The sequence below is a fragment of the Vicugna pacos genome, chromosome 1 (assembly GCF_048564905.1).
Source record: "Vicugna pacos chromosome 1, VicPac4, whole genome shotgun sequence".
NCBI lineage: Eukaryota > Metazoa > Chordata > Mammalia > Artiodactyla > Camelidae > Vicugna > Vicugna pacos.
In genome coordinates, this window is record NC_132987.1 from 34,704,549 (window position 1) to 34,730,128 (window position 25,580).

General features: G+C 44.2%; 1 protein-coding gene across 1 annotated transcript; it reads right to left on the reverse strand.

Moving 5' to 3' along the window:
• LOC107033240 (NACHT, LRR and PYD domains-containing protein 1a allele 5-like) lies at positions 1–25,244 on the reverse strand. Its single transcript, XM_015236481.3, has 17 exons — positions 24,068–25,244; positions 23,839–23,870; positions 21,492–21,536; positions 18,325–18,366; positions 17,962–17,991; positions 14,778–14,822; positions 14,362–14,409; positions 14,161–14,207; positions 14,016–14,065; positions 13,525–13,742; positions 13,155–13,405; positions 11,012–11,146; positions 8,092–8,230; positions 6,720–6,773; positions 6,392–6,472; positions 3,183–3,455; positions 1–1,479 (listed from the first exon to the last, which is right to left on the reverse strand). The coding sequence occupies exons 1-17, from the start codon at positions 24,259–24,261 to the stop codon at positions 1,460–1,462; spliced, it is 1,704 nt and encodes a 567-aa protein (XP_015091967.2). The 5' UTR covers positions 24,262–25,244; the 3' UTR covers positions 1–1,459.
• Between the last annotated feature and the right edge of the window lie 336 nt (positions 25,245–25,580).

A 25,580-nucleotide genomic window follows, 5' to 3' on the forward strand; every position in this document is an offset into this window, starting at 1 on the left:
TCACATGAGCACTGTACAGATGCGGATTTATTGTTCTTCCCTTTACCCACAGTAGGAAAAAGGTTGAAAATTGTTAGGAACCCACTTTATATCAAAGCACCTCTGAAACTATGCTTTTCTTTGGGAAACAACTTATAAAAAATAATAAACATTTAAAAATTTCAAAGTCCTTTAAGTATTTTACACTTCTAAGTGTTAAAAGTCTGTTTCCTAAAATACAGAACAATAAGAAAAAAAAAAAAACTCATGAAGTGACACTGATTTGAATTCCACAGGATCCCTGACAATTAGAAATACATTCTTCCCTATAAAGTGAATTTGTTCTTCACAGGCGAAGCTATAAAGTACATTTCTCTGATTAATTCATTGAGATTTCATTTACTCTCCAGCTAATGTCTACAGAAGACTAATGGTAATTTATAGTTTCCTCAAATAAGTTAACAAAACATAGCCAAGATGTTAATCACCACATGCATGATTCTGGGAGAGTGACAATGTCTATACATACACAAAAAAAGAAATTTTACCCATTAACAAGAGCCAATGTGGCCCATTATTCCCTGGGACAAGTCCTCTTTAAGAAGAGATGAGAGTTTTCCCTTGGTCCCGGCTAAGGCTCTTTCTGAATGGCATTTCCACACCCCTACCCTCCCCAAAATAAATGATCCAGGGTCAAAGTCAAAAAATGCAGTGTCCAGCCCGGTGATTTCAGAAGGCTGATGAAACTTGCAGGGACTCTGATGATGGATCCAGAACTTCCCCAGTGAGATGAGGCCATCACTCCGAGCGTTTGCACCAACACTGATGGGGAGAGGATTACACTCCTTTCTAATCACTCTAGGACTCCGTAATGTGATTGGTTTCATGGTTCAACAGACCACTAGCGAGACTGGTTAGTACTGTGAGATACAGAAATCACTTCCCACATAAAAAGACATACTGCACCGGCAGCACGTGAGTGTCTGTCTGCGTGGGCGCCAGAAGCATAGGAACCTCTCTCGTTATTATGTCATTATGAAAAAAGCTAAACTAAATTGGTGCAATTTAAGTACTCCACTACTTAATTGCTAAAAATGTTTCAAACACTTGATATGAGTTTCATAGTTCACGGACTACAAAAGGAAAATTACCACATTTCTCACCTGACTGAGTTGAGTCATTTTAAGCACCCTTTACGGGTGGGGAAGCCAGGTGGGATGTGTGAACAGGAGGTGCAAAAAAAAAAAAAAAAAAAAAACCCTTGATATTATAGAGGTTTTTTTCTTTCTTCGGGTTTCAAAATATTCCACATTCCCTTTGCCCCTGAATAATGTGAGCTGAGGGCGGCTGCCTGTGAAAGGAGCTACTCCCACAGGCTGTGAAGTTCCAGGTCCCATCAACTCTACATCCAATTACCATGGAAATGGTCTTTGCAGTTGAAAGTTCCCAAGGTTTCCTTTTCCAGCTCGTCTTCCAAACTTCACGTTTCCTGCAAGAAACCTAACAAAACAGAGAAACAAATTCAGGGATTCTTTGTTGGGGGTGCGGGGTGAGGTTCATGCTTTTAAAGAAAATCACTTGTCCATTTCAAAAAGGAACTCCTAGAAGTGGCTGGGTTTTCCTGAGCTGAAGATACCTATGCGGTTTTCAAAGGCTGTGGTTACAAGACACTGAAACATCCCGATAAAAATACAAAAATCAGCCAATTAACCAGATATTTCGGCTACATGAGGGCATCAAACACTGGTAAATTTTGGTGTTTGTTTGTTTGTTTGTTTTTAACTAAGAAGATTTTTTTTTCCTATTTAATTAGGGGATACTAAACTTTTAGGATCCTTTTTACTGTTAAAAACAAAGTCACAAATCCTTTTACAGTTTCATGTCAAGTGTCTGGTGAGGTCAGGAGCAGATAAAAACGAAAGAAAACAATAACAATACATTCTACAGGGTTTGGGAGGGAGTCAGAGCTCCAAGCCTTCCTCTGACGGACAAGGCTGTGATTATTCCTTATCACAGCACAGCAGCCATCGCTGTCAACAGGCAGACGTGCCTGTGTGTAAATTAGTAGATTTCCAAATGTGGGCCTCAGTGATTTACATAATTTCAACACATCTAAGAAAGAGAATAAAAAAAATTTGATACTGAAACTGGCTGTCCTATTTGCTTGCAGCTTCTGCACCCAAACTCTGGCGGAGGAGCTCAGAAAGCTCGCCCACCACGCTGGACAGCCTCCTGAGAGGTCAGCGCACGCTTGTACTTTTCGTTATAACCTTTTAGGGCACAGACACACTTTTGCATGCTTTAAGGAATAAAAAGTCCGAATAGAATTCCAAATAAAAATCTCTCTGACTTGCCGAGACTTCTGAGAAGTAACACCACATTTGTTAATCGTGATAACAATATACAATAATCAAAGCTGTGAATTGGTTTGACCACGGGCATAACAATGTGCTAAGTCAAGCCACACAAAAAAAGAAGTGCTTAAAAACAAAGGAAGGAACCGTGCGGTTTTCTGGATCGAGACCAGAAACAACTCCGTCTAGCCCGCTCTGGGGCTCTGCTCTTCCCCTTTCCTTCTTGGCTACTGAAGGTTCACTAGTGCCACCCTGTGGCCTCCCCGAGCATTGCTTCAGCGCCACAGAAGGCCCAATGCGACCGGCTAGGTCTCCATTAGGGACATTATCTACCCCTTGCTGCGTCTCACTACCTGCCTGGAACTTTACCTGCATTACCTCTTTTCAGTCTCACAACAGGGCAGTGGGGTTTTACATCCATTTCACAGATAGGCACATAGAGGCTTAAAGTTAGGTAAAGAATTTGCTTAGTCATGGATATATTGTACAACACAGGGAAAATAGCCAAGACTTTATAACTATAAATGGAGTATAGCCTGTAAAAATTGTATATTTGTGCACCTTTAACTTATATAATTTTGTACATTAACTTCTCTTCAATTAAAAAAAAAGAATTTGCTTAGTCACAAACCTAGCCAGCACTTGAGATTTAAACGCTCCCTGACTCCACGCACAAACCACCTTTAGTAAGATTATGGTAACCCACGTGCTTACTGCTGCATTTGCAGAATTATGTGGACCCAAGCTTATAAATAAGCAAGCAACACATTCTATGGTAGAAATAGGCTATTTGCAAAGACACAGTTAGATTCCAAGTAAGTGGCTAATTAAAGATAATTTCCTGCTTACCTCTCAGCACATCTTGGACTTCAACCGAATCGACATTTTTCAAGCAGTTACATAAATTCTGAGCTGTGGCGTTACTCTGCTCCTTTTCTTGCCACTTCTTCAGCATCCGAAACTTATTCATTGTAACGTCTTCTTTCTTCTCCATGATAGCATCAATATCGCTAATTTTCAACTTCAGGTTGGCAATGGCGATTTTTACCCACTCCTGCCCCAGCTTCTCAGCAAGGCTTATCAGCTGAGTGTCTGTTAACAAGGCTTTAGTCTTTGCTCCGTCTAAAAGCAGATGAAGAATTCACAATGAAAATACATTCTCTTTATATGAAAAAAGAAACCACAATTCGAAAATTTAATAACTGCTTTTAAGATATATTTAAGTAACAAAAAAATTCTTGCTTTCCAAACTATTTTTAAAGACAGAAGGGAACAATTTCCTATAACATGAAACTGGGGCACAGTGCTTGCTCACAATGATAATTCAATAATTCAGGGAATGAAATTGTTTTACAAAGCAGCACAGATTAGGTTGGAGTTAAAAAAAAAATCAAGACACCGAAAATAATTTATGTGGCTCAAAAAGAAAAATATACAGCTGTTGCCCTTGCCCACCTCTGTGTCTTTAAGTGTTAAAGTCACATACAAAATGCTACCTTTAAGTGGTCACTAAAGAGGCAGGAAGGGAGATGACCTGCAGTCTCCGTTCTGCCATCTCCTGGCATTAGGGGGAAAAGCACAATCCACAGAAAAGTCACAGGAGGGTATCTGTACAATCTGTTGCTAAGAAACAGGGTCATAATCTTGGAAGGGTATACGTCTGCCAGTGCAAACTATTGGCTCCATAAAAATATTAGCCCTGTCGGTAAGACAGATTTTTACGTTCACGTGTTTTAGCTGGTTTGTGCTTTGGTGAAGCAAAGCTCACTGGCTGCTGAGTCTCCTTTAAGGATCCTCAAGGTCTTACAAACACTTGGAGGTGACAGCGGAAGGCAGAGAGAGGGAAGAGTCCCTTCTGCCCCTCTCCCATGACCACAACACTTCCGCTCATCTACAGCCAACAGTCTATTCATGTGAACCAAACATATATATTAGACCCTAACCCACTTCACAGTTTCCTCTCCAGCCTTCTAGACTGGAGGATGGGTTCTAAAAGGGGGCCCCTGCCCTCTAGAGGTTTCCTGGTGCCTAGACGAGTGCACCTCTCAGCCTGCTGCCAGGAAAACTCCCCAGGGAGTCTATTAACACTGCCAGTCCTTGGGCTGTCCCCGAAACTACTGCATCAGACTCTTAACCTAAATTTAACAAGATCTCAAAGTGATTCTGTTAAGGTTGAGAGTTGCCCATATTTTTTAAATTTTTAAAATTTTTTACTTTTTAATGTTTTTAATTGAAGTATGGTCAGTTACAATGTGTTGGCTTCTGGTGTACAGCATAATGTCCCAGTCGTGCATATACATACATATATTCATCTGCATATTCTTTTTCATTAAAGATTATCACAAGATATTGAATATTATTTTATTTTTTTGAGGGGAAATCTTTTTTTGTAAGGGGGAGGTAATTAGGTTTTTATTTTACTATTTATTTATTTTAATAGACGTACTGAGGATTGAACCCAGGACCTTGTGTATGCTAGGCACGCACTCTACCACTGAGTTACACCCTCCCCACCACTGAGCTACACCCTTCCCAAGAGAGCTGACCATATTTTAAAAAGCAACATGGTGATATGCTGAGCCTGATACACCAAGATAGAGACTCAACAGCTCAAAACATGTTGCAGAAATGCCCAAACAAAAGTAAATCTTTATTAATTTATTTGACATCATACTGTCAACTCTAAAGTGGTTAGAAATCCTTAATCTTTCTAGGTAGCATCTGATCAGCTGAATTCTATTTCTAGCTACTTGCTATTGGAGCTAATTTCAAAACAGCCAAATAATTTCAAGAAAAAACACTTTTCCTATATATCAATTTAATACAAAATTGTGTCCCATTCAGTTGTAAATGAAAAAGTCCTGAGGATCTAATCTATAGCACGGTGATTCTACTTAATGATACTGTATTGCATACTTGAAACTTGCTCAAAGAGTAGGTTTTACGCATTCTCACTACCACCAAAAAAAAAAGGTGGCTATGTGAGGTGGTAGATGTGCTAATTAACTTGATTGGTAAATATTTCACAATGTATACATTTATCAAAACATCACCTTTATACTTTAAATCTATACAATTTTATTTGTCAATTATATCTCAGTAAAACTGGAAAAATATTGTATCCCAATTTGGTTAAGTAAATTGGTTACGTTAAAATAACTGTTAAGTAAGTTGTTAAGGTAAAATAATTCCAGAGCCTCACTTATTCTGATGTTCACTTAATAAAAATAAAAAAATTGTCTCTAGTGACATGCAGTAAAATCAGACACATGTCGTCCTCACCACTGCCTGTTCTAGGAAGTGAAAGATCTTATTTTAGTCTATAGAGAGAGTTTATCTGCTTTTAGAGATTCACACTTTCTAACAATAGTAAAATAAAGAGTATTGTGTTGAAAAGATTTAATCGGGGAGTTACATGAGGCTCCCGAAGGCTTGAGACCTTGTCTCGTATAATTTGAGTCTGGGTTTTTAAAACTCAAATTTGTGAGTTCTGGACTTGAATTCTGAGGCACATACTCCATCTTCTGGCTCCTCAGAGCACCATTGTTACGTGTTTAAATCTCTATTGTATTTTCACAACTATCGAACTTTGGTCTCTGCCATTTAATTGGAAAAAATTAGGTTGAGTCTAGTCTCCAATAATTGAGCTGGTGGCTCCCTCCCCTAAATGTAGCTAATAACTGTGAAACCGGTGACTGCACACATGGACATTCATTATCTTCTGCATAAAAGGCTGCACGCTCAGTGCTATGGGAAATGCACAGATGGCCAGGCCGTGGTCCTGCCCCTAGGGGCTGCAGGAGCTTCCCCTCCTCCCGTTCTCATCCCACTGAGTGAAAGGGAGGAGCGGGCAGTCAAGCTGGAAAAGTAGGCTGGGGCAGACCAAAGGGGACCCTTACCCAGGCCTGAGAAGCTGGGACACAGGGAGAAGGTATCTGGGAGGCATATCTGGGATGTGTTCCAGGAAGACTGACCCGAGAAGCACATGTGCTGGATGAATGTCAAGGGGGGGAGACCAGGGAAAATGATTTAGAGCCACTGATGACATTTTTACAAACCTGAAGTGTCAATCTGCTTCATTCTTTTATCATAGACCACTTCATCAGGTAAGCTGCTACTCATTTTTCGACGCCTGTTACCTTTAAAACACAACAGCAACAAATTGGCTTTCCCTTATGGTTGTTAGTATCCACCCATCTTCAAAATGGATTTAAAAAAATCATCATACAAATAGAAACCATTGAAAATAGATTCAGAGGTTGTTTAGACGATCTAAGAGTTATGGAACACTTAACAGATCCTTGATGTTACCGTATTTGCACAGCAAAATTAAAATTCTAGTGGATGGAAAAAACAGAAGTTTAATGTCCAGTTATGAGCACTCACCACTTGTGCTGCTTTTCGAAATGTTCCGATTCCGATCTTGCTGAATCCAGTCACCTGTGAAAGTACCATAAGCATCAACTGGAAAAAGTGGTATGAAATTTGAATTAAAGCAATCGATTTGTGAAAACACGGAAGCCCTAGGGTCTTGGTAATCTCCCTAAAGTTCAAATATGAGTGTGGAGTTTTAACTTGGTACGTACGCAAATGCACTGGGCTTGGACTCTTGAGATAAATCACAAGGACTCCTTCCAACATGTCTTGTGAGACAAGTGTTTCCCAAACCTCAGTCGTCTGCATACCACCGTCATGATACGTGCCCTGCCCACATGCCAGGTGAAATGTCACTTCTTCTGCGTTTCTTCAAATCTAGAACTACTGTGATCAGAACACTGGCATTGTGTGCCAGGTGGACAGGGAAGCCATAAAAATAAACAGTTTAAGTTTATTTTTCTCCACGTGAAAGAATCTCATATATATATATATATATATATATATTAGCCTTCTGTAGTTTAGAAAACCCTGTACTTGGGGAATTCTTTCTGGATATTTCATTCTGACTGGACAGCACCTGCCCTATGTGAAATGCAGCCCCCGTTCTGACGTGCCGACGTCTCAAGAGGCCTTTGATAGGTCTCTGGAGTGAAGACGCCTGAAAAGTGATGAGCAGGTGCTGCTAACCAGTAGGATAGAGCCCCCAGATAATGCAGACCAGGGCCACCTTAGCATGCAGACTATGATTACACAAGGTTACAAAGAGGCCTTATAAAGTGGTCTCTAAAACTACCGAGAGAGAAATAATCAGTCTAGAAGAACATCAGTTGTTCGGGTGGTGACGTGTTAAATACCTACATTACTGTGGCATTTGCTGTGATTAAAAAGTAACATCTTTCAGGCTCACTTATTTGACAAATTAATGAATACCAAGAGAAAAATAATATAACCCCCAATGCAGAGTCCCGCCTAGGACTCTTTCCGGCTAAGTAACTGCAGTTTGGATGAAAGGCTAATTTAAGGGTGACAATAATACTGACAATAAGAATCACACCCATAGAAAAGCTTCCTGCTTGGACTAGGACAGAAATCCAAACTGATCTGACTGGGTGTGGCATCTGGAGGAGAAAGACGTGAGAGCAAATATGGGCTCTAGGCACCCGCTCTCTGGGGACTTGGACGGTGAGGGCCTGAGAACCTGAGCCGGCACTTCTGTCCCAGCGGCTGGGGCCTTCGTTTCTCTTAATTGAAGTTTGTCACGTCACAGTGATGGGATGGACGACTGCCCCGTCTGCCTGCCCACCTCCCCACCCCGCCCCGCCCTGCCCCATCCCCACCAAACCAGAGTCTTAACTCAAGATACAAAACACGAAACACTCACACTCTCTCAGTTTTGCTTTCCATACAATTTCCTCGGAATCCATTTCCACCAAAAGTAACTTAAACTCCACCGGTTGCTCCAAATACACTTCAATATAACTTTTCAATTTTAAAAGTGAACCATCCACAAATTCAATTTCCTTTAAAAAAAAAAGTAACATTCTTACATTTAAAAGTTGCACTAATGAACAACATAACATGTCAGGTATAGAATAATGACCATTAAAAGGGTTAGTGCTTGCTGGACCACCCCACTGAAATCGTGACCTTGGAAATCCCACCACTCAATCACTTGTCCTCTTACTCTCTTCCTTCTAGACCTTCCCACTCTTACTCCAAACTGCACTTCTACCTTACTGAAGCTTCCTTTCTAGTCCCTTGGCCCCATCTGTCAGCTCCTTCCTCATTCTTCAGATGGAACGTGGGCTTACCCATCAGCCACCCTTTCCCAGGTGCTTTTAAACTCCTCACCATCCTCTCCTTGGATTGTGCTCCAATCTGCGACTGACTCAACATTCACAAAACTATGTGGAGGGTTTTACCCAAGTTCCTCATTGGACAAATCCTTTTATGACTATTTTATGGATAAAGAATCCCAGAGAAGCAAATGAACTTGCCCAAGTCCACATGCAGGAAGTGATGAAACTGGAATTTGAATCCACATCTTTTGACGCCAAAGTGTGAGCTCTTAACCTCTACACGGACTGCCTCCTCCCACCTCCTCTGCTCCTCTCCAGACTGGCTAGCAAGCCTGGCTGAGAAGTACATTCTTAAAAAATATCACTGAACTGCACTGGGCATCACCCCCCAAACCGGTGGTCTTAACCTGTCCCCCTCTCTTTCTGCTCCAAGTCACTAGCATTATCCTCACAACCTTCCAGGGGTCACACACCAGGGTCCATAATGCTGAGACAACTCCTTCCCCTGGCCCCACTCCTCCCAAAGTCCTCCACGTTCCCATTCCCCGAAACCTCCCGGGGGCCTCCAGCCCAGCCGCACATTCCTGTCACCTCTCAGGCATCTGCAAACCCAGAGCAAACTTCCCCCATATGAAAAGTCTCCCTGGAAAAACCCACTGTACCTCCTGCCCATCTCTATAGTAATACCACATTACGTTAAAATTATTTCTTTGCATGAATGGAGTATTTCTCTCACTACACTGGCATCTTTGAGGGAAAAGACTGTGACTTACTAGGGGCGGCGGGATAGCTCAGCGGTAGAGCATATGCTTAGCATGCACCAGGTCCTGGGTTTAATCCCCAGTACCCCCACTGGAAAAAAAAAAAAGCCTGTGACTTACTTCTTTTTTAACTCTTAGCTCTCATCCCAGGCTGACTTGTATAGGCACTCCTGATCAATGTCAGTTAAACAAATCATTAATGGTATAAAACTGAAAAGAACACCTTATAGTTACACAGAGTGTTAAAAATTTTCAGAGTACCCCCAAACCATCACTTTATATGATCTTTACAGAAAACCTGGGAGATTATTCCCATCTTATACGCCAGAGATTTGGTTGAGAGAGAGAGCACACAGTGAGTCGCAAAACACAGATTATTTAAACCCCCAGCTATCAACATCTTTTGTGAAAAAGAACTCCTTGGTCTCTTCCTGGACAGATTCACCTATTCAATAGGTATTATTCCCTCTCCTAGTGGTTCTTTAACTTGGCAACACATTACAGGCACCTGGGAGCTTTAATGAACCCAATGCCCAGGCCATTCCCAGACCAATTAAGTCAGCATCCCTGGAGGTGGGACTCAGGCCACAGAATTTTTTTTAAAAACTCCCCACGGGATTCCATTGCAGCAAAGGCCAAGAATCACTGCTCTAAGCAAACTCTTCTCATTTAATTCCACTTCCCAGATAAGGCTGCAGTTTGCTTCTTGTGATTGCCTTGCTGTACCATCTGCCAGGGCTTGATCAGCTTGGGAAGGCCAAGAATTAACCTCTCAGATCCCAGTGGGAAGACAGCGGCTTTAGAAGCCAAAGGCAGTTGGGGCTCTGGGCCGAACTTCCCGCTGCCCGGGTACGTGGCCTGGGCAGACTGCCCGCCTGCATCAGTTTCCTCAGCCATGTTGCTGTAAGGCTTAAATAATTCATAGGGTGCGAAGAGACCCTTTAAAACCAGAAAGGAAGGTAATGGAAGACTGTCTGATCAACTCGACAGCTTGATCAGGGTTTGTGATTGCTTCTACAGGGCACTGGGTGCCTTGATGATACAATAAAACGATGCAACATGGACCCCACTGCAATTAGCTCTCTTGCCTCCCATCTTAACTTAATGGAATCAAAACATGTTTTCAACTTTTCATAAACTATAAAATAAACAGACAAACAAAAGGAGGCATACAAAGGAATTTGCACACAGAGGTCCAGGCTCGACAAGCTGTGGCATATATGCTCAGAGCACACCGTGAAAATAAGTTTTCAAAATAACCAAGTCATTTCTGAGAAATCAAAGTCCCTTACAAATGTCATGGTGTTTACAGACAAATCTGATGACAATCTGTCCTCATAACTATTTTTCAAATGCCTTCCAGTAAGAAAAGCCCAATATCCCTTGTCGGCAACTCCTTTCCATCAACCTTTAATGCTCTGTGTGACTTCAAATTAAACTTAAGGTTTGTATTCCTTTGAAGCTAACACTGTTTGAAGAGTTTAATTAAAAATTCAAGAAAATGGAAAACCTTTTGAAAGGGAAAGAGACTGGAGAGTCTATTTTTCCAATGACTGGAGCATCCTAAAATTCAACAGCATCTTTGAAATAAGCTACAAGATGAGAAAAACACAATTGCTTTCTTAGAAGGTGGGAAATAAAAAAATGAGAACAAAATACATTATTTGTAGTATCTGCAACACACCACAGCTAAGAGATCCACATCCCCGCTGCCCCTCTGAGCTGGTTTTAAGAGCCCTACCTCTGGGGTGATTTCGGCTTCCGGCTCACTGATCAGTCTGTACTTCTTCCCATTCTGCAACAACTTCAGGCAAACAGGAGGCTTGTCGACTTTCATGAATTTCTTAGAGGAGTGCTTTATAGACTTGGAAATATCCTAAAGGTGGAAACAGGTTTTGGTTTTGAAATCCATCAGCAACAACAGTAAGAAATGTCAGATTATAGGCAGGGCACGTGCCAGCCTGCATTATCTTCACTTCTGACTACAAAGTGACAGCCCTGAAGTAGCTTTCACAGTGCTCACAAGGGGGGAAAAAAGGCCACAGAGGCTTGAGGCGCCTTTGATCTGTACTTCAGGCTCCCAGATCGCCAAACATCTTTCTGCAAAAGCACTACGGCCAAAAGCAACCCTTCGACCCTGTGTGGCACCGACCATTTGCTCCTGAAGGATCTGAGTTCAGTTAGCACTAGCAGTGCACCTGTGGACAGAAGGCAGCTACTTTACTCTACAGGGTTCCAGCTTACTCAGTGTCTCTGTCCCACACTTTATATGTTTCCATCCTTATTTTCACAACTACCCCTTTGATGTGGGCCTACGGGGGACGCTGACTTTACATGTATTGTTCAAATGCCCCCAAGAGGTTAAAGTAAGCGTTGGCCCAGGCTCCCTTGGTAAAGCAGCTGTCACAGCTGAACACGAAATTTAGGTTTCCTGAGGCAGAATTCAAGGAAATCTTTCTCTACCTAGGGGGAAAAAAAATCAACCCATGAAGAAAAGTGTAAAAATAAAACATCAGCCAGGAAGGACATCCTGCCTTACCAGTGCCACGCTCCCCATTGTTCTGGCGGCAAACGTCTCTACGCATGCTGATATAATCAGCCCCCACCCCAGCTTCCTAGGAAGAGGGGTAATCCCCTTTTAATAATTGAATTTACTTAAAAAAATATAAAGTTCATTAAACAACAGTACTTATTCCAAATCTATGCTAATTATACTTTAAATTATTCTCGTACCATTTTGAAGATTACTTTCCCAACTGAAAGTATTACCTTAATGAGATTACAGGAAGCATGTTTTACCTTCTTAGGAAGAAACTAAAAACCTATTACTTAAAGTTTTTATACTTTAATACATATGGCTAATTATAATCAGTATAACATTTTTAAACTGTGAAAATACTACAACCTAAGACCACTGGGAGTAGATCGTTTGATAGAGATTCTGTAACTCAAATTATAACTCTTAAATTAGCACACTTTATTACAGCTCTAATGCTCATTTAACTTCTGTCAAACCCTGATTTCAAATCTGAAAGTATAATTTTGTGCCACTGCTTTATCTGTTATATTTCAGCCGACCTCTAAGTCAGGCTATGAAAGGCGATTCGGTTCCCTTTGTTCTAAACAATACTGTTTGGAAAATGGGCTGAACGTCACAGCCCTATTCTGTGTTCTGGAAAACTGGTTCCATGGTGAATATCTAAACCCTTTCCCTCAGGCCAGGCTGCCTTAAACTCATGAGGTGCTTCATGAATATTTGTTGCTTCAAAACCCAGAATGTTGAACCCATGAACAATGGGTCAATTTTTTATTAAAAAATTGTTCTGCAGTGAGTTACCCTGAGAGGCCCATCTTACTGGTGGAGCTTTAGGCCCAGAAAAAACCTTCAGTCACCCTACCCTCGATGCCCAGTGCATCCCAGGGCCGGTGCTTCTCCAGCTCCACGTGCACACCAGTCACCTCTGAGTCTGCAGGGCTGGGTGGGGCTGAGACTTGGCACTGTAACGAGCTCCCTGCTGATGTCACCACTCCTGGCCCCTGGTCCCTGGTCCCCAGCAAAAAGGCTGTAGAAAACAGATGGCCTAGGCTGTCCACCAGGCGATCTCCTCCAAGGCCAGGACTGCTTGCCAGCCCCACCTCTGGAGAGCTCTTTCCCCATTTGTTATCTTCACAACACTGTTTACACGTACAAACAGTCATACTCCCTGGATCTGAGGACTCAGCACACACATACCAGGCACGGACTTTACGACCTCTGTGGGAGCACCAAATCAGACCTGCCGCTAAGGGGGGACACAAAGCAACAGGGACGGGACCCACCCAGATGTCGTGTCATGTCTGAAAACAAAGTATTCAACATTTAGTATTCATTTCATTGGCTTTACCTTGATGAAGGACTCATTATTGGTTGCTATGTACACTCGAAAAGACAAGGATGGATTATGGTCGATGGCTTTGTACAGAATCACGGCCCCGTGGTGGAACACTGTTTCTTCGCTTTGAATAACAGGTCCCACAGGAGAAAGAGAGCTCACGCGCCATTTGACATGGGTTGCAGAGTGGTCCACGGTATATTCTAACGAGGCCCCAGTGCTTTGAACATGTAAGACTTTGAACGTCATGTTGGTGTCGCAGTCTGTTAAAACATGAAGGTGAATCAGTGTTCCAGGCATTGTATGGGTTGCACACATTCTCTCTCTCTCTTTCTCTCACACACACATGCACAGATTAAACTGTTAGCAAACAAGTACTTACGACCCAAGCAGAGGGAATGTGGAAACTGAATGGAGGTAAGACAGGTAGGGTCACATTTAACATCAAACAAGGGTCCACCGACAACCCAGGGCTTAACAACCAGGTCCGCATATTTGCTCCAGGACAAGACACAATACTTGATGTCAACTTTTCTGTTAACTTCAAATATCAGACCAGTTTCCGTGCACTGGTAAACGCCCTCCGTGTCCACCTTCAGTCTGCATTGGACAGATAGAACACCTGTTCAGTCCTGCTGCTTGGGTAGGAGAGGGCTTCTTGCAATTATTTGTTTTTAATTTCATTCAAAAGCACAAAGAGAACTCAATAACATTTTGAAGCAACATCAGTATCAAAGAAAACAATCCAAGGAATTACATAAAACGTGTGAAGTTAAGTTATGCTGTTTTGTGCTTCCCCTACTCAGGGTTATTTTTATATAGAAAATTAAAAGTATGAACAATATGTCATCTTCTGTATCCACAATGACTTACAAAAACTGTCCACGGGAAAGGAGCCTGGGGGTCACTGGTTCATTGTGTTTCTGGAGAAAAAGCACATATATGATAGATAAGTAAATGTTGTTTCCTTATATCAAGCAAATTAAAGAATCATACTTTATAATTAAAAGAGACTTACATTTTCAGCTTTACAGTGTTCACAGTGAGATTGGATTTTATTAAATTCTAAATGATAGAGAAAAAGTTTTACTTATAGGAATGTGATTGGCATTTTCAGACAAAAAATGTTTAATAAATATATATGATATGACCAGATTACAAAATTCAAAGGTACAAGCCCCTTAGCAACAATATATAAAGGAATATTTTAAGTTCATACCTGAATTAAAATGATCTGTGGGCAATCCTTTATCCTCCCATTCTTCAACTGTGAAAGATACAATCATTCGTGAATTGGCACAAGTTAATCACAGGGTAAATCACCTAAGCCCCCACCTCCAGCTTCACAACCAACAGGAACTTTATTTAAACGTCTCCATCACTGGACTCAGAGACACATGACCTGTTATCATATTTGAGTCCTGTTGTAGGGCTGGGTGGGGCATGAAAACAAGCTTAAGTTTCCACGCAGCTCATTTTGGCACATAGGTCTTTAGCTGATCTTTTTATGTAGAAGCAACTCCTGTCTCACCATCCTTCAGCCTGATCCTCACATCCTCCTCCCACACCACAGGCACAGGGAGAACAGGATGGATCCGAGAAAACAAGATGGCAAGGGCACTGCCTCGCTCTTACCCTGAGTGGACGCCTCCTCGGTGGAAGACTCTCCTAGCTCCCCATCTGTGAAGACAAGAAGGGCTCAGGTGGTCATAGACAACCTCTTCACTGGTTACTCCTCACCTAGGCCAGCGTTCCATCTGGACAGCTGCAGCCCCCAAGGAGGAGTCCTTCATGGCGGCCCGGAGTTGGGACACCTAAGCTGGAGTCATTATCCCCAAGACAGTGACTGATCAGCATCAGCCCCCCAGGTGACTACCAAGTTAGAGATTAGCTTGGACTTAAGAGAGGAATTAACATCTGATTTTGGGCATATTTAAACCAGAACTATTTTGTAAGACTCTCTGACTTAACACGCAGACTCCTTCCGCTGGCTCCTCATTACTGCATCTCCCTGCACTTACCACCCTCCAGTCACTCTGAGCCATTCTCCACATGCTCCTGCCTCAGGGCCTTTGCACTGTCTCCTCAAAGAAATACTCACAACAGATATTCACGTTGCTCACTCCCTCACATCCTTGCAGTCTCTGCTCAAAGGTCACCTTATCAGAGAGGATTTCCTGACAGCAGGGCCTGCCTGACACATTCTCTTTCCCTTTCATTTCCTTCAGGGCACTCCCCACCACCTCACACACTATTTGGCTGAGTGTTTCTGATTCCTGTTTCTCTCCCCATTAGAATGTAAGCTTCATGAGGACTATAACCCCAGGGCCTGGTCAGTGTTCATTTTCTGAATGACTAGAATTCTACAAAATGAATTACGAAAGAGAACAGCAATGAATTTTCCTATTACCTGCATTGGCCACTAGCTCATGAGCTTGGGCTCTCTAGTTATGTACTAAATCTCTCTGTCCATTACTTTCCTCATCTATTAAATGGAGATTAGCATAATACCGCCCCTAGAAAGATAGAAAATTAAATTACAGGCGAGGATTGTGCCTGGCACTCAGCAAGCACTCAGTGAGTACTAGCGAACTGTTTTGAACTATTATTTTGCTAGGGCGATGGTGGGACTCATTAAAAAATTCAGGAATTCTAAAGTAAACAATAACCCTTCACACGGGGTAAAACCTAATGTGTTAAGTGTTTGGTTTTATATGTTAAAGATCTGAACAGCCTTTGGGAGGGTCAGGCATCTTCAACACATGTAGAAGGTCCTAGGCCACCAACACCACCCAGAAGGTGCAGGCTCTCCCCCAGGATGGTGCTCCAGCCCCGGCTACACAAGCTGCCTGCTGTTAGCGCATTATACAGGGACCAGGGGTTGCAAGAGACAACCAGCTTTTAAAAAAACAGCATTAAGATGAAATGGCAAGTAGAGACTAAAAGTATTCAGAATTCTGGACTCAGAATACTATAAAGCAGAAGGTTCTGAAATACTGACCCAAGTCCTACACCACAAAATCCTTCAATCATATTTCCTCAGCCACTGTCCTAAAAAGCACCGTAAAATTCTAGATTATTTAATGGCTGTCATCTACACTGCACTGCATCCACATCCCATATTTCTGTGTCTTGCCCTTTGCCTTGGGAACAGAGAAAGGGAAAGAGGTTAGAGAATCCTAACCGCCCAGCAGACAGAGTCTACGGGTCTTCCCAGCAGAGGGACCGATGCAATTCTCTCCAACACATAAACGACAGCTTCTCTTTAATCCATACGAGAGAGGCAACCCCAAGCCCATGCCTATGAGTAGAAGGCATATCCAATCATGAGGATGATGGGTGGGCCTGCATCACCAGCCAGCCCAGAGAAGCAAGCGAGCCAGGGTGGTCTGCCTGGTCCTTCTATCAGACCTGCGAATGGAAGTGAATGGGGAGTGCCTCTTTGATCTCACCCCCAACACAGAGGGTAAAATGTCTTTTAACAAAGAGAATAAACTTGGGGGAAGGCAGGGCCCCTTGGATGCCCTCGGCTCCAAGGACAAGCATGCTCAGCCTACTCACTGTCACTGCCAAAGAACATCCAGGTGCCTAATTCGGCTGAGGCCAGGCCCAGCAAGTCCCTGCCCTGCATGTGCCCTGTCTCACCACACTGACCCCAGCCTCCCACCAATGCTGAGCCTGTCCTGAGCCTCACTGACTCAGAATGCCTTCCACCTGGGTGCTACCCTGGCGAGGACCTGGAAGCCCAGGCCTGGCTTCCAGGACCCTGAGGGCACTGCCTCTGGACTCTGTGTCCCTAGGGCCATTTACTCAGTTGTTAACCAGGGACAACAAAGACTGGATCCCAATACACAGCTTTCTGATTTCATTTCTATCCCAATCTAATCTACAGAGGCTGGACTCCTGATCACATTTTGCAAGATGAACTAATCCTTAATGTATAAAGCGGACTGGGAGGAGGGCTGGTGTACATTTTTACCTTATGGGTATCAGAATGTGACGTCTACTCCACAAGTGTGATACAGAAATAATTATAGGTTCTTATCAATACATAACATGATTGCAAGGAGCTTATAATTACCTTCTCGGGTTCCCCATTGGGAAACTGCAGAGAATTAGATTAAATACAAGACTTCTCAGTGAAGAGACTTCATTTATTTTAAAATATTACAAAGGCACCCTCTGACTGCCTTGCTATAGTATTTGTGTTCGTGGGCAGATCATATTCAAAGAACTGGGTGGGGGGAGGGGGTGGAATCCTACAGTAAAATAAACTCAGTTAAAGTATAAGCTTAGTCACTCACTTTTTTTTAAGTTTTTCACAAAACTTTAGACCCGAATCAAATTTATATTTAGAATCCATGTCTCTGTGGTGGCTTCATACTCAAATGGTTCACAAACAGCCAGGACAGCAAGCCAAAAACTTTAAACCACAAATGGTAAAACACTTTCAGCAGCAAACTGTTCACCCTGTGATAAACTGTGAGCGGCGACCACTACGGAAGGAAGCCGAGGCTGTGGCCGTGGCAACACTGCAGATTTCGGCCTCTCTCAATCTCTTCTCCTCTGGGAACCCTCAGAGCAGAACAGCTCATGCAGAACCTCGGCATCAGTGCAGATCAAGAACACGCCCCTTGTATCCCAAGTGTACTGAACTCAAATTTTCAAAATGCTTATTCGTTTCCTAAAGCTTAACTCAATTTTCCATGAAAAAAAGATCATGAAACAAGTAACTTGCAACTTAAAAATCTCAAAGGCTACCCTTCTTTCTTCCTTTCAACAACACAAAAGATGACAGAGGAAGGAAGGATACACTCACTTGTTTGTTTTGGTTTTGGCTCCTCATTATCTACAAAAAAAAAAAAAAGGGTCTAAATCAGATTCATGTGACAACTAAGAGAAAACACAGGCTAATGGGAGAGCAGGTAAAATGTTTGCCCCTCACCAATAGCAACCATTTCCTGTCTTTCTTCTTCAGCTCATCCTGTTTTGCCACTTTGCTTGCCAACCAGAAATTATTTACCATGTAAGTACTTTTTCAGTATTCCACACAAAAGACTCTGGCAATTAATGTGTCCTCAAGCAATATAACCGATGTGGCCATTACTTTAAAATAAAAATAAAGGTTTCTATGTTGACCTAGGATTCTGTAATTAAAGAAACACACACATAGATAACTCACCAGATTCGCTTTCAGAGCTGCTCTCAGAACTGCTGTCCTCGGCTAAAAAAGAGCATATGCCGGGAGAAGCACACAATGAAAAGGAAGTGGGAACTATTTTCTTAAATTATACACATAATAAAACAGATCCAAACTCAACTAACTTCTTCTTATAATCCGTTCTCATTGAGTCCAAATCTAGTCTGGTTTACAAAGAGGGCTTATCCTTCTTTGGAACTGAACAAAACATAATTTAATCGTTTAAGTAAGAGCTCAAATCACACTCTGGCTGCAATAATCACTTTATTTGGGTGTCACCCAAGTCCCACCAGGGCTGATCTGCCTCCTGCTGCTCCCATCTTGCCCTGCACTTGTGCATCTAGGAGATTCCATGCACAAATTCAGTCATACAACAAGGCAGAATTCTGCAGTGTAAATGCCATTTCCCAAAGCAGAAGACAGTCTATATTGTTCAACTGCTTCTGGAAAGAGCGGTCCCCAGGAATGCTCCCCACCCTCCCACACCCCGACATCAGCACCTTCACCCACTGCAATCAGGCTTCTGTTCCCACAGAATTTGAAATCCTTTCTTTCATGGCCCCAAAGACGCGCTAACCGCGAGTCCCATGACTCCCCCAGGGAAAGACACGGACCACCCCCTCCTGCCCTCCAAGTGCCCTCCCTCCCCTGGTGTCTGTCCTGGTTCTCCTCCTGCCTCTCCAAGTGCCCTCCACGGGCCTTCCGCTCCTCTCCATCCCCGCACCCCCAACTACGAACACCTTGAGAGCCCTGGGTGGGGGGGCATGTCGACTTCCACCTCCAGGGCCGCCCTGGACCTGCCCTGGCCGACCAGAGACGCGCCCAGGTAGTCCGCCCGGCCAAGTTCACCCTCCACCCCGCGCCGCCACTGCTCCCCCAGCTTCACCGCACCCAGGCCCGGGGTTCCCTGAGTAAACACACAGAAAGCTATTGGTATTATCCTAACAGATTCCCTCCCTACACACAACTGCTGACGACCAAAACCAAGGACGTGCAATACTTCCATGGAGGAATGAAAGGATTTGAGAATAAAAACGAGAACAGTAATATAGCAGCTAATAGCAGTTTTCTCTGAGTGTTCACTGTGCCAGGAGCTGCACATATACTTACTCATTTACACGTATTCACTCATTTACATTTATTTACTCATTTTACATATATATACACACTTCACATATATTTATGCAAGAGCTTTACATACATTTACACACTAGCCCTCATGACTTCCCAGTGAGGTAAGCTGAGGTCAGTGAATTTACTTATGCAAGACCACCAGCACGCTACTATCCGCTGCCCAGGAAATCTGGGGCTAAGATTTCCACTTGGGCAGGCTGGCCCGAATTTGCACTCTTAACCGTGTTGTTACATTTGCAAACATGCTTCTTGTGACTTCAGCAATTCCAGGCCCAGGAGCTGGTGACTGTCTGGATGTGGAGGGAGAGGGGGAGCAGGAGGTAGGTTCCTGCATGAGAAGTGCCTGGGTGGAGGGCGAGGCCGTGCTTCTGTAGGAACAGGTGCTGGGAAATAAAGGCGATAAGACATGGCCTTGGTCCTGCAGGGCTGCAGCAGAGAGCAGTGTTCTCAACCTTGGCTGCACACCGATATCACCTAGGGAGCTTTCTAAACACACCCCTGCCTGGGACTCGGCCCTTCCTTGGAAGTTTTGATTTAACTGATCTGGGGCAGGACCTGAACAGCAGTATATTCTTAAAAGTCCCCAGATGACAGAAAAGCACAGCCAGGGTTGAGAACCCCTGGACTAGAATCAACCCACTCCTTCCTCCAAGCCTTTACAGATGCCATCCCATTGCCTGGAAATCCTTCCCCCGGACTCCACCTCCAGAGCTCCTAGGTATCCAGTAAGAAGAGCCAGCCCAAAAGTCACTCCTGTTGACAATCTCCCTGTGCCCCACCGAGTCAGGCCAGCTGTGCCTCCTTTGTGTTCCATCCTGCCCCATTCACCCCTCCGCCAAACAGCTTGTTTAGCTGCTGGTCTGTGAGCCCGGGAGGACTGTCTCGTCACCTGACCCTCCGCCACCCGTCCCAACACAGATGCTCAATGAATGAATGAAAGTGTGCATGAATGAATGCTTTGCCCAGCTTTAAAGAACCACGCAGCCCCTACCAAGGCCCCTCTTTATTCTGTCGGTTCCCTCTGGCAGTCTGGGACCTCTGCAGGGCTGTAATTCTGCCTGGACCAGCCCCAGGTGAGGCCCACCCTCTGCCTCAGGTCCCTGGGAGATGGAGCCTGTCTGGGGCAACCGCTTCAAGTCACCTTCCCTCTGGTTGTGTGGAGATACGCTTCCACTTCTTTGGAGTATATAAGAGGAGAGGAACTGCTGGGTCAAATGGTAACTATGTGCAGCCACTTGAGGACTGGCAAACTGTGTCCCCAGGGGGCTGTGCCAGTCTACATTCTCATCAGCAATGAATGAGGGTTCCAATTTCTCCACATCCTTGTCAGCACTTGTTATCACCTCCCTTTTTCATTACAGCCATCCTAGCGGGTGTGAAGCAGTATCTTGCTGTGGTTTTGGTTTGTATTTCCTTGAAATATACGGAGCATCTTTCATGTGTTTTTTGGCCATTTGTACATCTTCTCTGGAGAATCCATTTTTTAATCCTATATAATCTAGCCCCCGCCTGTCTCTGCAGACACACTCTGGCCCCATCACCCTTCCCCTCACTCTCTCATCCCAGTCATCTGACCTTCAGTCTCTGCGAATAAGCACTTACACTCTCCCACATTCAGCCCTTTACACCTGTGAATCTTTTGAACTGAGACAACTCTTCTCCCCGCCTTTGCCCTGTGACCCCAGTTCCTCTTTCAGAGTTCAGTTCAACCATCACCTCCTCAGAGAAGCCTCCTGGGACCACCCCAGCCAAAGATAAATTCTCTGTTTCACTAAGTACCAAGTTTATCATCAAACTTTTTAAAGTCACTGATTTCACTAAGCTAGGTAATCATGAAAGCTTAAAATTTATTCAGCTCTTCCAAATAGAAAGATGAAAGTCCCTACCTTTCACTCAGATTGTTTGAAGTAAAACAATACTAAATAAATAAATAAATTGTAATTTACCTTGCTATGAATTGGTTATTTTGTAAAAATTTCATTTGGGCATTTATCAATATTAATCATACCCCTTACCTGATTTAGAGTCCTCTGAAGTATCTAGGTTGGGGCTAGGGCAATCTAAATTTTGAGAAAGAAATAAAGTTTAATAGGATAAACACAAGGATAAAATAGAATATTATGCTCATTTTTGTAAAAGCTAAGTCCCAAATAACAGAAGCCCCTTGTGCCATTCAACGACCACGTTAGACCCAAAGCAGTCTTGCATGTCAAACTGACGCCCCGTGAGCAATGGGAAACAACACCATAATCTCAGGGGAGACAAGATTTAGACAAAGAAACCTTAAGCCTTTTCCAATAGATGGCAAACAGAAAAGCCAACAAACTTCATTACATTTCGTTGGGTCCCTGGCAGTCTCTATTTTGTACCAAAGGAGTGGCATTGTTTCTTTGTTTGATCAACTCAGCAGCTCCCTAAAAACATCCCTGGCAATTAAGTAACTTGACACCAGAAAGGGGGAAAAAAAAAACCACCTGGTTTTAGATTTTGTAACTGAAAGGCAGACAGTGGTATTACTACACCAAAGAATCCATGTCCTCCCCAATCAACAGTCAATTCAGGAAAACAACTGTCAACAATTTAGTGAAATGACCCAAATGAGTTGACAGTAAGGACATGAAGTTGGCCAGATGAGTTGGGATCAGACCAGGGAGGACCTTGAATGCAATTAGGAAGAGCTGGACTGGGGGGATGGTTCTCCTACAGGCAATGACATGGAGACACAGAATTACATGAGCTGGAGTGGGCCTTGGTGTTCCCCAAGATGTTGGTGGACACTGGGGGGTACTGATGATCAGGATGCACAAGACTTCAGAGAGCCTGGCATTAAGAGGCCACTGCAGAGATCCAGGTATGAAGTGGCGAGAGTCCAGGCCAGTGTGGGTGCCGGGGAAATGGAGACATTAGAGATAAAGGAGAAGAAGGGGTAACTCGCAGAGGTTACCAACAGTGTTAAATAGAGCAAGGGCATTCCTGTGCTGTAACTGACTGCTCCTCAGTTACCATACCCCTTGTCTGTTATTTATGTTCTGCTCAAGTAGACTGCTCTAGACCTGGACCTAGCACTCTTCCACTTGTTTGTCTGGAACATCCATCAACCCCCACTGGGCTGGTGAACAACAGAGGCTTAGTTACTGGTTGATTCCCCCAGGGCACAGAGACTACTGTCCCTTCAATTTAATGAACATTGACTTAGTGTCCACTGTGTGTGGCCATTCTGTAGAAATTCGGAGAAAATCCACACCCCAGCAAAGAGTCTATGGGTTAATGAGATTGTGGGGACAAGGAGTAGCCATGCATTAGATAAAGAAAGAAATCAAGACAATACAAAATGAAGTGAGGCTGGTATTTTGCTGGTCCAAGAGAGAAGCTGAGACCACTCACTGAATGTGAGGGATTCAGCACTAGTCTTTGAATCTGGTTGATCTGAAACACACTTGGAAGTTAAATGTTGGGAAGGGAGAGGCATCTCAGCCAGACAGAAACAGGCAAAAGCAAAGAGAGGGATGAGGCAGGTTTAGGTCAGCATCGTGAAGCAGAAAGCCTGCCAGATCCAACCCCATTCGTGACAGATTCACGTCATCCCCTCACACCACACGTTCCAGACACACTTTACAAAAACTTTCATTAAATTTTCATCAGAATACTTTTCTTAGGCAGGTTGTCGTTATTCTGCTCTGGAAAAATGAACCACAGGAGGGATATGAAACTTGCAAAAGTAAGACAGTGGCCCAGAGACGAGCTGAGGAGTTTCTAAGCCACTCTGCAGCCAAGTGACACAGGTCAATGCCCAAAGTGACCTCAGAACCACCCTCCAGTAAGACACTGAGCTAGCTGTGCATGCAGTGCAGGATAAAGAGAACAAGCCAGAGCAAGAAATCCATCTCTACACACGGTTACAGACTTACCACACTCAAGCATTAAAGAAAAGACCTAGTCACTGTGCATGGAACGTTGATTGAATTCAGGTGACAATGCTTCTCTAATCTTACTTTACTGAATTTAAAATAAAGTTAAAAAGAACATTAGAACTAGAGTTTAAAAGGAGAGAGATGTAAGAGCATTTATTTTCTATTCTCAAGTTGTAAAAAACTACAAAGGCCCCACCCAATTCTTTACATTTCGCTTTGAATATCTCTTGAAAAGATAATTTTAGAGAAAATTCTGAAAAGTTGCCATTATTCCATCATCCTAACCTATTATTTCAACTCATTTCTATAAGTCGGTGAATGCCTGAATGCAGTAAAGCAATTGCAGCCAACATATAAAATGAATAAAGAAATCATTTTCTAAAGACACAAATGTTTCTCACAGTACAGGTTAAGATTTTGGATGACTCAGCACTGACTTGGAGTACCATACCTTTTTCTTCTGAAGAGGCACTGTGATCATCACTAGAACAAGAACAGAAAAACAGTTTTATAAATGGATACTAATTTTATACAAAATAATTATGAAAGTCTTCAAAATGATCTTACTATGTTTCTCCAGAAATGTTGCCCGTTAAACAACGCTCTCCCTCCTCCTCCGCCTGCCCCTCTCATCTCCACCCGCGGCCTGATTCCAAACCACCCGGATAGATGGAACTTACCAAGCGTGCACTTGAACCCCTTCTTGCCCCGTCACACCCCCGGAAACGCCAGCACACACTTTCACAGTTTCACGATGTGGCACCTCCGTGGCCCGCCACGCGGCCTGGCTCTGCCGCGTCTTCTGCAATCCATCGTCGTCGCCCACTCGGCGCGGGCCTCCAGCCCCTCCCTCCACCCGGCTCCCTCTGCGCATCCCCCTCCGGCTCCCAGGTCTTCTCACCCGGCCCCTCCGGCCCCTGCGGCCCCTCCCCCAGATCCAGCGCGCCTGAGAAAGGAAGGGCTCCCGCAGCTCCCATTCAATTCAATGGGCGGCCCTTCCCTTGCCTACGGAACGTTCCATCCTCACGACCGACCACCTAGCCTCCTTTCGCCCCCCTCATGCTGGTCTCACAGGAGGGCCTACAGTCGCGGCTTCCCACTCCCCAGCCTCTCCCAGACCCTAAGCCACCTGGCTTCTGCTCTCTCACGTTACCAAAGCCACTCGAGCGAGAGCCATCTAGGACTGCTGCCCGACAGACCCATCGGGCCCTCTCCGTCCTTAGTGGCCGCTATCTCTTTAGATGAAGCAGGTGACAGGCTCCCCCATGGCTTCCAGTCCCTCTCACCTGGTCTGCTTCCCCCTCACCCCCTCCCCTGTCTCCATAGCCTCTCCCCTCTCCACGTGCCCCATCGGCCTCAGCCTCCCAGCAATGGATGTGTCCCAGAACCACTTCACTGCACCCTCCTCAGGCTGCCCCAGTGCTTGCTTTTCACGCCAAGGCTTCAGGTCCTAAATCTTTACCCCCTTCCCAGGCCTCTTCCCTGAGTCCCAGGTGCCCAAGGCCTGGGGGCACGGTGGAGACAGGGGGTCATGTCAACACTTTAAATGAAATACGATCAACACTTAACTAATCACTGCCCCCCCTTTCCATGCAAACCTGCTCCTCCTGACCTGCCTTTGCAGAGAATCATATCACCAGGTCACCAGACTAGAACCTCCAAGTCATCACTAGGTCCTGCTTCCTCTTTCTCAGCAAGCAATCGTGTCCTCCTAAGCCTTCTCCTACACATTTCTCAAACCTGTCCCCTCCTCCAGGTCCACTATTTCTGCTTCAGTTCAAGCTCTCTCTGCCTCTCATCTGGCTGGCTGATTATATTCTCCTAATCACTGTCTTACTCTTGGTTTATCGGTTCATCCCCCATGTGACCTTGATTTGCATGAGCTGGTCATGTCTTTGCCGAGACCCCTTTGTGGCTTCTCACCACTTTCTGGCTGAAGCCTAAATTCCCTGGCTTGGCACCCAACGACCTCCACCTGGCTCCCTTGTTTCCCACTCTGTGTGCTTCCCCAGAGTGAAAGCTCTTCAGTGTCCCAAGGACACCCTGCATCACACACACACATAGACACATACACACACACTATTCTCTGAACCCTCCCCCGAAAAGGGTCACTGCCTGTGGCCTTGCAGGTCACGCATTCCAACCATGTGCACTCCATGGACATGTACTGTGATGTTGGGGTACCCCCTGGTG

Excerpts from the sequence above, each read along its gene's own strand:
- LOC107033240 (XM_015236481.3), bottom strand. The coding sequence starts at position 24,261 with ATGCGCAGAGGGAGCCGGGTGGAGGGAGGGGCTGGAGGCCCGCGCCGA. Across the intron at positions 18,367-21,491 it reads TTCAGAGGACTCTAAATCAG|CCGAGGACAGCAGTTCTGAG; the intron begins GTAAGGGGTATG and ends GCTCTTTTTTAG. Across the intron at positions 14,823-17,961 it reads GCCAAAACCAAAACAAACAA|ATGGGGAGCTAGGAGAGTCT; the intron begins GTGAGTGTATCC and ends TTGTCTTCACAG.